Below are 13,263 nucleotides of genomic sequence, written 5' to 3' on the forward strand. Positions count from 1 at the left end.
ATGTAACTGTGACATCTACCTGTAACATGTAGCTATGACATCTACCTGTAACATGGAGCTATTACATGTAGCTATGACATGTAGCTATGACATGTAGCTATGGCATCTACCTGTACCATGTAGCTATGACATGTAGCCATTACAATATCTACATTTACATGTAACATGTAGCTATGCCATGTAGCTATGACATCTACCTGTAACATGTAGCTATGACATGTAGCTATGAAATGTAGCTATAACATGTAGCTATGACATGTAGCTATGACATGTAGCTATGAAATGTAGCTATAACATGTGGCTATAACATGTAGCTATGACATCTACCTGTAACATGGAGCTATTACATGTAGCTATGACATGTAGCTATGACATGTAGCTATGAAATGTAGCTATAACATGTGGCTATAACATGTAGCTATGACATCTACCTGTAACATGGAGCTATTACATGTAGCTATGACATGTAGCTATGACATGTAGCTATGGCATCTACCTGTACCATGTAGCTATGACATGTACCTATAATATCTACCTGTAACATGTAGCTATAACATTTAGCTATGACATGTAGCTATGACATATACCTGTAACATGTAGCCATGACATACTCCAAATTATGGGTCTCTAACATATACTTTTTGTGCAACAGACAGACACACACATTGCCTATCCATAGTTCAGCAGACAGTCACAGATAATCACTGATTATATGTCAACCAGCTGGGCTTGTGTGTGTGTGTGTGTCTGTCTGTCTGTCTGTCTGTCTGTCTGTCTGTCTGTCTGTCTGTCTGTTGTAATCAGTGTAATCTAAGTGTTATATGCCAGGGCTCAGATTATAATCTCTAGCAGGTGCCATGCCAGTGTTTACAGCGTAGTAACTGTCTGTCCCTTACCAGGTTACAGACTGATATCCTTTTGCCCCTGACCATGCCCTCAAAGCTGTTGGTCTACCAAATCTTTGGCCCTTCCACAGCAGGCGATTGACCTAGTACAGCTATGAAAGATAATTTAGAAGGAAGGTGGTTTCTTAAAATTGTGTCTCTACCTCTCTTTCCAACTAGGATCCAAACTGGAACTGTGAAGTGTATTCCGAATCGCAGGGTTCATGAGGGACAATAGAAGTTTGTCAGGAAAAAACTCCTTCATTAATAATAACTCCTTTTGAACAAGAACATGGCTTCCTGTTTGCCTTCTGTGTCTCTGTCTGTGTACGGTGGCAGCATTACCAACTGGTTTAATGTTGATTACATCTCAGCTGTGTTATAACAGAGGCAGTAAATTCTGTTTCAGCTGTACTTAATTAACGCCAAGTCCTGAGGGGGCTGACAGTTAGTTCAGTAAGTGTCAGGGCTAAGCATACATATTGCTCTAAAGAATCTCTTTGAATTCTCATAACAACTCTGTTATAACTGGCGCCACAGTCTGGCATTAGTTGACGTGCCAGAGACAAGGCAGAGCATAGTTTAGTGTCGATAGCTGTGTGTCAGACTGGTCATTAGTACAGTTAGAGTCACTTTCTAACAGCTCTTTGAAGACTTGTATCACTGTTATAAATAGTAAAACTGGTACAAGACATTTGTAGTAGAGCATGGTTGGCATGTCAATGTCTGTAAGGCTGGTCATTAGTTCAATTAGAAACTCTGAATGTTCCCATTGATCAACCTTAACATCACACTTTTCATTCGAGAATGTAAAACACATCACCCACAGAGAGCGAGGCAAACCACTATCTAATTCATCAGGAGAGAGAGGAGAGGCACAACATTGCCCAACAGGACAAGAGAGAGACAGAGAGAAGATTTCAAAAATGGGGGAGTGGAAGCTCATTTATTCCACATCTATACAATTTTACAACTATTTGGAGAAGAGACATAATAAGCACAAATGTTCTTGACTGGAACTAAGGGGCCTGGCCTGAACCATGAAAAACAGCCCCAGACCATTATTCCTCCTCCACCAAACTTTACAGTTGGCACTATGCATTTGGGCAGGTAGCGTTCTCCTGGCGTCCACCAAACCCTTATTCATTCGTTGTGCTGCTGGTGGTGAAGTGTGATTAATCACTCAAGAGAACGCATTTTCACTGCTTCAGAGTCCATTGACGGCGAGCTTTACACCACTCCAGCTGAAGCTTGGCATTGCGCATGGTAATCTTAGGCTTGTGTGCAGCTGCTCGGCCATGGAAACCCATTTCATGAAGCTCCCGATGAACAGTTGTTGTGCTGACGTTTCCAGAGCCAGTTTAGAACTTGGTCATGAGTGTTTCAAGTGAGGACAGACAAGTTTTATGCACTACGGGCTTCAGCACTGCACCTTCCAGTTCTGTGAGCTTGACTGGTCTACCAATTTGCTTCAGAGTCGTTGTTGCTCTTAGACGTTTCCAAATCACATTGGCTGCACTTACAGTCGACCAGGGCAGCTCTAGCAGGGCAGAACATGTATGAACTGACTTGTTGGAAAGGTGGCATCCTATGACAGTGCCAGGTTGAAGAGCTCTTCAGTAAGGCCATTCTACTGCTAATGTTTGTTTATGGAGATATGGAGATTGCATGTCTGTGTGCTCGATTTTTGTTGTACAACTGTCAGAAATGGGTGTGGCTGAAATAGCCGAATCCACTAATTTGAAGGGGTGTCCACATTAGAATATGTATATATAGCTGTATGTGACTGACCACCACAATTTGGTATTATGCAGCAAAAATTGAAATTGTGTTTTTTTTACGTTGGATAAAAGCAGAGACTCAGAGCTACAAAATGGTTTATCATCCACTGCAGTTGAGGAACAATGGGAAAGTAATTCTGCTTTGAAAGTTGATGAAATTGTAACTTCCTTTTGAGAAAATGTCCCTTGTATGTTTTGGCACACCTACTGGAGAGCTCTTCTTTGTCTACACCTATTCAACTTCGTCACACCTTAGCCCCTCCTATCTCTTTAAAACCCTCTCTAGGGTATGTGTGACGGTAGTGTCTCACCTCGTCAACAGCCAGTGAAACTGCAGGGCGTCAAATTCAAAACAACAGAAATCCCATAATTAAAACATACATGTATTTTACACCATTTTAAAGATACACTTGTTGTAAATCCAGCCACAGTGTCCGATTTCAAAAAAGCTTTACGACGAAAGCACACCAAACGATTATGTGAGGTCAGAGCCAAATCACAGCCATTTTTCCAGCCAAAGAGAGGCGTCACAAAAAGCACAAATAGAGATAAAACTAATCACTAACTTTTGATGATCTTCATCATAGGACTTCATGTTACACAAAACATGTATGTTTTGTTCGGTAAAGTTCATATTTAAATCCAAAAATCTGAGTTTACATTGGCGCGTTATGTTCAGTAGAGCCACATCAATTTACAGAAATAGTCATCATAAATGTTGATGAAAATACAAGTGTTATACATGGAATTTCAGAACCATTTCTCCTTAATGCAACCGCTGTGTCAAACATTAAAAAAAAAACGTAAAAAGCACACGATGCAATAATCTGAGTACGGCACTCAGATGACAAATCAACCCAAAGAGACATCCGCCATGTTGGAGTCAACAGAAGTCAAAAATAGCATTATAAATATTCACTTACCTTTGATGGTCTTCATCAGAATGCACTCCCAGGAATCCCATTTCCACAATAGATATTTGTTTTGTTCGATAATGTCCATAATTTATGTCCAAAATCCTCCTTGTTGTTTGCGCGTTCAGTACACAATCTAAACTCACAACGTGCGTGCAAGTCCAGCGGAAAGTACGGACGAAAAGTCCAAAAGGTCCCGTTACAGTCCGTAGAAACATGTGAAACTATGTATAGAATCAATCTTTAGGATGTTTTTAACATAAATCTTCAATAATGTTCCAACCGGAGAATTCCTTTGTCTGTAATGTCTGTAATGGAACGCGAGGTCACAAGCCTGTGGCTCTCTGCCAGACACCTGACTCATTCCCCTCTCATTCGGCCCCACTCCACAGTAGAAGCATCAAACAAGGTTCTAAAGAATGTTGACATCTAGTGTGAGCCTTAGGAATACAACATGACCCAATTTCCACTGTATCTTGGATAAGCAAAGAGTTGAAAACCTACAAACCTCAGATTTCCCACTTCCTGGTTGGATTTTTTCTCAGCTTTTTGCCTGCCATATGAGTTCTGTTATGCTCACAGACATCATTCAAACAGTTTTAGAAACTTCAGAGTGAGTGTCTTCTATCCAAATCTACTAATGATATGCATATCCTAGGATATGGTCCATAGTAGCAGGTTTCATCCCGACGTGAAAATACTGCCCCCTACCCCAAAGAAGTTAAGGATTCACTTGTGAGGCCATATGCTAAACAAAGCAAGTTAGGTAATGTAGTAAACAACTATAGATTAAGACTAAAAGTGGTGAAAGTAGTAGCGTCAGATAAAAATACACTTTATCTAGTCCTTGGAATATATCCTAATCTGACTTTGGTGCAGGTCATGTTGTTCTTGAAATTAATGTCTCTGGTAAACACACACTATATCAAATGAAATCTAAGTGTAATTGTCACATGCACATGATACAGAAATGTGTAAACGGTACAGGGAAATGGTTACTTGCATAAAATAAAAGGTGTCCAGATAAACATATTTTAGAATTATTAGATTCATTTTATGCCGACATAGTTGTCTAAATTGATGGGTCTAGTGAAATAAATGCTATAACCACTCCCTAGCCACATCTAGCTAATTGGATGGGTCACCATTGTCTAGACATGTACACATGTTCATGAAATGCGAAAGATGGCCGTAATCACCCCTTGACACACCTGTAATCACCCGAGACACACCTGATTAACTTGACTAGTCACCCCCAGACCCAACTGGCTAACTTGATGGGTCATGTAATCACCTGGCAAAGTGGAGTCTTTTGTTTAGACATGTAGCTAGCTCGCTAAACAAAGACCCATAATCCCAACCCATGCATGAATTGCTGTAGTATTAAACTGCAGGTACCTAAAGCTAACCAACTAGGTTCAACGTTAGCTAGCTCGCTAACATTAGGCTATAACTAGCAATGCAAATGGGTTTCAGAGTTACAAATACATACATTTGGCAGGAGATTAGGAAGTGCAGCTCAGTTTCCACCTCATTTTGTGGGCAGTGTGCACATAGTCTGTCTTCTTTTGAGAGCCTGGTCTGCCTACTGTGGCCTTTCTCAATAGCAAGGCTATGCTCACAGAATCTGTACATAGTCAAAGCTTTCCTTAAATTTGGTTCAGTCACCGCGGTCAGGTATTCTGCCACTGTGTTCTCTACTGGGCCAAATAGCATTCTAGTTTGCTCAGTTTTTTTGTTAATTCTTTCCAATGTCTCATGTAATTATCGTATTGTTTTCACATGATTTGCTTGGGTCTAATTGTGTTGCTGTCCTGGTGCTCTGTGGTGTCTGTTTGTGTTTGTGAACAGAGCCCCAGGACCAGCTTGCTTAGGGGACTCTTCTCCAGGTACATCTCTCTGTAGGTGATGGCTTTATTATGTAAGGTTTGGGATTTGCTTCCTTTTAGGTGGTTATAGAATTTAGCTGCTCTTTTCTGGATCTGAATACTTAGCGGGTATCGGCCTAATTCTGCTCAGCATGCATTATTATTAGTATTGGATATTTTTGGATGTTTGTCTCATGTTGTGAATTATTGGTTGGTGAGCGGACCCCAGACCTCACAAACATAAAGGGCAATGGGTTCTATAACTGATTCAAGTATATTTAGCCAGATCCTAATTGGTGTGTCAAATTTAATGTTCTTTTTGATGGTCCTTCTGTAGCTCAGTTGGTAGAGCATGGCGCTTGTAACGCCAGGGTAGTGGGTTCGATTCCCGGGACCACCCATACGTAGAATGTATGCACACATGACTGTAAGTCGCTTTGGATAAAAGCGTCTGCTAAATGGCATGTATTATTATTATATTATGGCATAGAATGCCCTTCTTGTCTTGTCTCTCAGATCGTTCACAGCTTTGTGGAAGTTACCTGTGGCGCTGATGTTTCGGCCAAATTACTGTATGTATGTTTTTTTGTGTGCTCTAGGGCAATGGTGTCTAGATGGAATTTGTATTTGTGGTCCTTGTGACTGGACCTTTTTTGGAACACCATTATTTTGGTCTTACTGAGATTTACTGTCAGATCCCAGGTCTGGCAGAATATGTGCAGAAGATCTAGGTGCTGCTGTAGGCCCTTGGTTGGTGACAGAATCACCAGATCATCAGCAAACAGTAGACATTTGAGTTCAGATTCTAGTAGGGTGAGGCCAGGTACTGCAGACTGTTCTAGTTCCCTTGCCAAGTCGTTCATATATATAATGAAGAGGGTGGGGCTTAAGCTGCATCCATGTCTCACTCCACGGCCCTGTGGAAAGAAAGGTGTGTTTTTTTGCCAATTTTAACCCTCTCTCTCTCTCTCTCTCTCTCTCTCTCTCTCTCTCTCTCTCTCTCTCTCTCTCTCTCTCTCTCTCTCTCTCTCTGTTTCCCTCACTGTGTGTGTCCCATGTTTCCCCCATCTTCAGGGAAGCTGGTGCTGAGAACTGGGACACAGAGGGCTGCCAAACGCTCGCTTCTGCCGCTGTCCACACCAAATGCCTTTGCAGCAGGATCTCCACCTATGCCATACTAGCGCAGCAAGCTAAAGACCCGGTGAGTCACATTTCCCACTGCTCTATAACACTGAGGTTACCGAGGTAACACTAACTGGAGCCAACAAGCTAATGTGTTGGTGTGTTGTGTGGAAATTTACAAGCTAGAGATATAGGGTAGAGATTGTTGTTACTTTAATTTAAACAGTCCACTTGGTCAGGGAAATGGGAGAAATTCACTGGTTGTCCTTGAAGTTTGAGATAGGAGACAAGTGGCTGTATGAGATACAGCTGAGATATAGCTACAGTTGATGTCGGAAGTTTACATACACGTTAGCCAGATACATTTAAACTCAGTGTTTCACAATTCCTGACATTAAATCCTAGTAAAAATTTCCTGTCTTAGGTTAGTTAGGATCACCACTTTATTTTAAGAATGTGAAATGTCAGAGTAACAGTAGAGAGAATTATTTATTTCAGCTTTTATTTCTTTCATCACATTCCCAGTGGGTCAGAAGTTGACATACACTCAATTAGTATTCGCTAGCATTGCCTTTAAATTGTTTAACTCGGGTCAAACGTTTCAGGTAGCCATCCACAAGCTTCCCACAATAAGGTGGGTGAATTTTGCCCCCCCCCTGACATAGCTGATGTAATTGAGTCAGCTTTGTAGGCCTCGCACATCCTTTTTCAGTTCTGCCCACACATTTTCTGTAGGATTGAGGTCAGGGCTTTGTGATGGCCACTCCAATACCTGGACTTTGTTGTTCTTAAGCCATTTTGCCACAACTTTGGAAGTGTGCTTGTGGTCATTGTCCATTTGGAAGAACCATTTGCGACCAAGCTTAAACTTCCTGACTGATGTCTTGAGATGTTACTTCAATAAATCGACATAATTGTCCTGCCTCATGACGCCATCCATTTTGTGAAGTGCACCAGTCCCTCCTGCAGCAAAGCACCCCCACAACATGATGCTGCCACCCCCGTGCTTCACGGTTGGGATGGTGTTCTTCGGCATGCAAGCCTCCCCCTTTTTCCTCCAAATATAACAATGGTCATTATGGCCAAACAGTTCTATTTTTTCTTTCATCAGACCAGAGGACATTTCTCCAAAAAGTACGATCTTTGTCTCCATGTGCAGTTGCAAACCGTACTCTGACTTTTTTATGGTTGTTTTGAAGCGGTGGCTTCTTCCTTGCTAAGCGGCCTTTCAGGTTATGTTGATCTAGGACTCGTTTTACTGTGGACATAGATACTTTTGTACCTGTTTCCTCCAGCATCTTCACAAGGTTCTTTGCTGTTGTATTTGGAATGATTTGCACTTTTCACATCAAAGTACGTTCATCTCTAGGATACAGAATGCGTCTCCTTCCTGAGCGGTATGACGGCTGCGTGATCCCATGGTGTTATACTTGTGTACTATTGTTTGTACAGATGAACGTGGTACCTTCAGGCGTTTGGAAATTGCTCCCAAGGATGAACCAGACTTGTGGAGGTCCACAATTTTTTTTCTGAGGTCTTGGCAGATTTATTTTGATTTTCCTATGATGTCAAGCAAAGAGGCACTGAGTTTGAAGGTAGGTCTTGAAATACATCCACTGGTACACCTCCAATTGACTCAAATTATGTCAATTAGCCTATCAGAAGCTTCTAAAGCCATGACATCATTTTATGGAATTTTCCAAGCTGTTTAAAGGCACAGTCAATGTAGTGTATTTAATGTTCTGACCCACTGGAACTGTTAACTATTGTTGGAAAAATGACTTATGTGATGCACAAAGTAGATGTCCTAACCGACTTGCCAAAACTATAGTTTGTTAACAAGAAATTTGTGGAGTGGTTGAAAAACTAGTTTTAATGACTCCTAAGTGTATGTACATTATGATTTCAAATGTATGTACCAATAACTACAGACGTGAAATGTACAGCAGTCTTCTAAAATTGAATTTGGTACCACACTCAGCGTTTTAAGTAGATTTGTGTGAGGACAGACGCTGGGAGACGAGAAGCAAGTACAGGGAGTGAACATTTAATAAATAACCGACATAAAACAAACAAGGAGAGCATCTGGACAGCAGTAACATAATGACAATATTGCTGACACAAGAATGAATCCGAGGAACAGATAGATATAGGAGAGGCAATCAACAAAGTAATGGAGTCCAGATGAGTCCAAAGACGTGCTGGTGCGCGTAACGATGGTGACACAATGATGGGCAGACTGGCGCACTATAGCGCCAGGGAGGGAGAGCGGGAGCAGGGATGGACAGATTTGTCTCTACTCAACGAGTCAAACAACTGACGATGACTTGAGACTCAAGTTGATAGAAAATATAATAACTTGAGACTTGACTTGGACTTGGACCCTCATGACTCGGGACTCGACTTTGATTTGAGACTGATGACTTGAAATTATCTGGCCAGGTTTTTTAGCATTTTGTGGCACAGACAGAGTCTCCATGGATTACTCTCAACGCAGCCAGAGATTGGCTAGTGAAACGCACACTTGGCCCTCTGATTGGACCAGCAAACTTTCCATCAACACAGGTCGGGTGAGCTTGCGCAGCGGATCTCAAATTGGGGGTTGTGAGATGGTTGTGAGAAGGTTGTGGGAAGGTTTTGAGTGTGAACCTGAGTGAGATGTATTTTTTATTTTATATATATATATATACATATTTGAATAGATTTTATATAGACTAATATTTGTGCTTGCTCAATCTGGTCATTAACATAGGCCTATAACATAGCACCAAATTATTATTTAAAAACATCAAAATCTGTGCTTCAGAACCAAAAATGTGCAAGTCTTGACTGTTGACCAATGACCAGTCATCAGCATTGGCGTGCAAAGCGGGTGCACATAAGATTATTGACCAGAATGCACTTGCTTATCTTTTTCTCCTGTTTTGCATTGCGAAAATAGAGTAGTCTACATGAATATTATCCATATAAAATACAGTTTAGCAATCTGCCACTGACTCATCTTTGTCACAGCAATAGGCTACCTGGTGATTTCATCAAATATTAGATTAAAGGAGTAACTCTGGGAGGCATAAACCATTCTTCCTGACCTCAAGTTCAGCTGTCAAAGTCAGTAGCTATGCTTAATAATATCCATACAACATCACTGTCACGGCATTCAGAGGAAGAAGGTGAGGACCAAGGTACGTGTTCCTCATTTTATTAAATAGAACTGAACACTAAATACAAAGTAACAAAAGGCACAACCAAAACAGCTCCATCAGGTGCAAAACACACTCAACAGAAAATAACTACCCACACCACACAGGTGGGAAAAGGCTACCTAAGTATGGTTCTCAATCAGAGACAATGACAGACAGCTGTCCCTGATTGAGAACCATACCTGGCCAAAAACAAAGAAATACAAAAACATAGAAAAAAGAACATAGAATGCCCACCCTAGTCACACCTTGGCCTAACCTAAATAGAGAGTAAAAAGCCTCCCTATGGCCAGGACGTGACAACCACACCTTCACAGAAGTTTCTAAACTGTGTTAGGGTAATATCAAAAGTAAAACAAGTCATTGTTATGGGGAACATGTGAACATGTTATTATATTGTGGCATTAAATGAAGTTTAGCATCTTCTCCTCTGTTTTTTCCTTTTCATGGTTTGAGTAATTCAATTACATTGAGACAAGCACAACATTACAGCTGGAACTTCATTTGGCCAGGGAAAATGGCTAAACAGGGTTATATTGCAGCTATTAGCATCAAAGGTGATTGCCTCCCGTAGGCCTACCCAACAAATGACCGCAATAGCCTAGTTATATTTATTTTACAACAGGCCTACGTTTAACCTTTGACTAAATATGGAGCACAAAATTAAGCAGACAGAACTTAATTTAGCCAAAGAAAATGTCTCAACAAAAGGAAACAAAACATTTTTGCATAAGTTATTTAAAAAACTGATTTCTAAATAGACATAGAATAAAAATAGTAATTTACTATAATAATAATGACTAAACAAATTAATAATAAATGTGAAAATAAATAAAGGGTAGAACATTCTATTAAAATGACATGTTCTTCTCATCTTCGAGACAGGCTACATTTCGGCAGCATGCGTGTGCCCGTGTGCTTGTGCATGCGTGGGGGTCAAAAGCTTTAAAACATTTATTTTTGGGGGTTGCGGTTCAAAACGTTTGAGAACCACTGAGCTAACAAACAGATTGCTGATTTGCTGTAAAGCTATAGGATCAGCTATTTCGGTATGTCAATTTTCTTTTAATTAATAATTGAATTATGAAGCTTGCCTTTGGAATGTATTATTTCATAATCAAAATACATTGTAAACTAAATGATGAAAAGGGCTGTCTGATAGCCTCGATAAATAGACACACATTTATAGTTGAACAAGTCTTTGCAGGTATAGATTTTTTTTTAACTTGACTTGAGACTTGACTTGAAAAAACTTGTAACCTGACTTGACTTGCTCTTAGATTGCAGGACTTGGATTTGACTCGAGACTCGACCTGTTCAATTTTGAACTTGACTTGAGACTCGGACCTCGAATAATAATGGCATGCCTGCAAGTCCACAAAAAACTTTATTTGGGATTTTTTTTCCATTAGTTCACCGTTAAGACATTACCAAAATGATTTGCATGTCAGCAATCAAAACGCATCATCATGATAATGTGGCAAGTGACACTTCGCTTCTTGAAAATCCAATATCTTTAAAACGTGTGTGATGACATACAAAACTACAGCAGAACTGTATCAACAGTGGACTAATAAAAAAAAGATGTACAAAAAAAAAGATTTACTAAGGACTTTTCCTTTAAGTGAGATTGTTTGTTTAGATAGTACAAATAGAACTATGTGGATGCTGTCACACCTTGGTCTTAGTATTTTGTGTTTTCTTTAATTATTTGTTCAGGCCAGGGTGTGACATGGGTTTATTGTGTTGTCGTATTGGTGTCTAGCATAGGCTTGGCTGCCTGAGGCGGTTCTCAATCAGAGTCAGATGATTCTCGTTGTCTCTGATTGGGAACCATATTTAGGTAGCCTGGGTTTCACTGTGTATGGTGTGGGTGATTGTTCCTGTCTCTGTGTAGTGTTCACCAGAGGCTGTGATAGGTTTTCTCGTTCCGTTTGTTGTTTTGTATATTTATAGTTATTTCATGTATCGCTATTCTTCATTAAAGAACATGAGTAACCACCACGCTGCATTTTGGTCTGACTCTCCTTCAACAGATGAACGCTGTTACAGATGCTTGGTTCATTAGTTGATTAAGGGAGAACTTTGCTCTGCTTGGCTGGGCTCATCAGTAAACACAACACAGAGCTCATTAGCTAATTATCTAACCACTGTCTAGTCACTGTTCAGTTCAACCGTGGGGAGACCACAAGTAGCCTGCTAGTATAATGTTAAGGTGTTTAAAGAAAAAGTGCTTCCTCCTTTGATTAGCTCAAACATGGTTTATGAATGGGGACTTTGTTCAGTTCTCTACTGCTGTATATCGTCTTGGCTGGGCAAGAAAACATCTGTAATTATTAGAGACATTGGGAGACACTTTTCTTATACTATGAACTATGATGAGTAGGGTTCAGCTGTGTCTTAAAACCAGGAGGGATGGTAGCGTCCCACCTGGCCAACATCCGGTGAAATTGCAGAGCACCAAATTCAGAATACAGAAATCCTCATAATAAACATTCATAAAATATACAAGTGTTATACATCAGGCTTAAAGATTAACTTCTTGTTAATCCACCCGCTGTCTCAGATTTCAAAAAGGCTTTACGGGGAAAGCATACCATGCGATTATCTGAGGATAGCGCCCCGCTTACAAAAGCATACAAACATTTTCCAGCCAAGTAGAGGAGTCGCAAAAGTCCGAAATAGCGATGAAATTAATCACTTACCTTTGATGATCTTTCATAACAAGACTCCCTGTTGCACAATAAATGTTAGTTTTGTTCGATAAAGTCCCTCTTTATGTCCCAAAAACTTTTGTTGGAGCGTTTTGTTCAGTAATCCACTGACTCCAGGGCGGTCAAAACATGCAGACGAATACATCCTACTAGTTCCGGTAAAGTTCGTCAAAACATGTCAAATGATGATTATAATTCATCCTCAGGTTGTCAATTATCTAAATAATCAATCATATTTCAACCGGACAATAGCGTTTTCAATAGAAAGGAGAAACAACGAATTGCGCGCTATCGGTCATGCGCACAAAGCAGCTCTACATTCTTCCCCTTTCCTCTGACCAAAAGGTATTTTTACTTGTCGTTTTTCAAAATACAAACGTAAAAGCATGTCTAAAGAATGCTGACATCTAGTGGAAGCCATAGGAACTGCAATCTGGGCACTAACCCATAACATAGTCATTAGGCATTCAATGGAAAACAACTAACATAAAAAAATTCCCACTTCCTGGATGGATTTTCGTCGGGTTTTCACCTGCCATATCAGATCTGTTGTACTCGCATATCCTAGCTTCTGGGCCTGAGTAACAGGCAGTTTACTTTGGGCACGTGTGTCATCCAAACGTCAAAATACGCAAGAGACGTTAAAGCCAGCTTGTGTGGTTACTGGCCCAATGCCCTAACCACCTAACCACACACACACACACACACACACACACACACACACACACACACACACACACACACACACACACACACACACACACACACACACACACACAC

The 13,263-nt window shown here is 40.5% G+C and overlaps 1 protein-coding gene across 5 annotated transcripts in view; it reads left to right on the top strand.

Annotated features, from left to right (window-relative positions):
* Nucleotides 1–13,263, top strand: part of LOC118397634 (adhesion G protein-coupled receptor B2-like) — a 565,880-nt gene that overhangs the window by 400,500 nt on the left and 152,117 nt on the right. For all 5 annotated transcript variants that reach the window (XM_052469740.1, XM_052469742.1, XM_052469741.1 and 2 more), the window contains one exon: nucleotides 6,522–6,648. In XM_052469740.1, the coding sequence (XP_052325700.1) occupies nucleotides 6,522–6,648 (127 nt within the window). The remainder of the gene's footprint in view (nucleotides 1–6,521; nucleotides 6,649–13,263) is intronic.

The sequence above is a fragment of the Oncorhynchus keta genome, chromosome 19 (genome assembly GCF_023373465.1).
Source record: "Oncorhynchus keta strain PuntledgeMale-10-30-2019 chromosome 19, Oket_V2, whole genome shotgun sequence".
Taxonomy (NCBI): domain Eukaryota; kingdom Metazoa; phylum Chordata; class Actinopteri; order Salmoniformes; family Salmonidae; genus Oncorhynchus; species Oncorhynchus keta.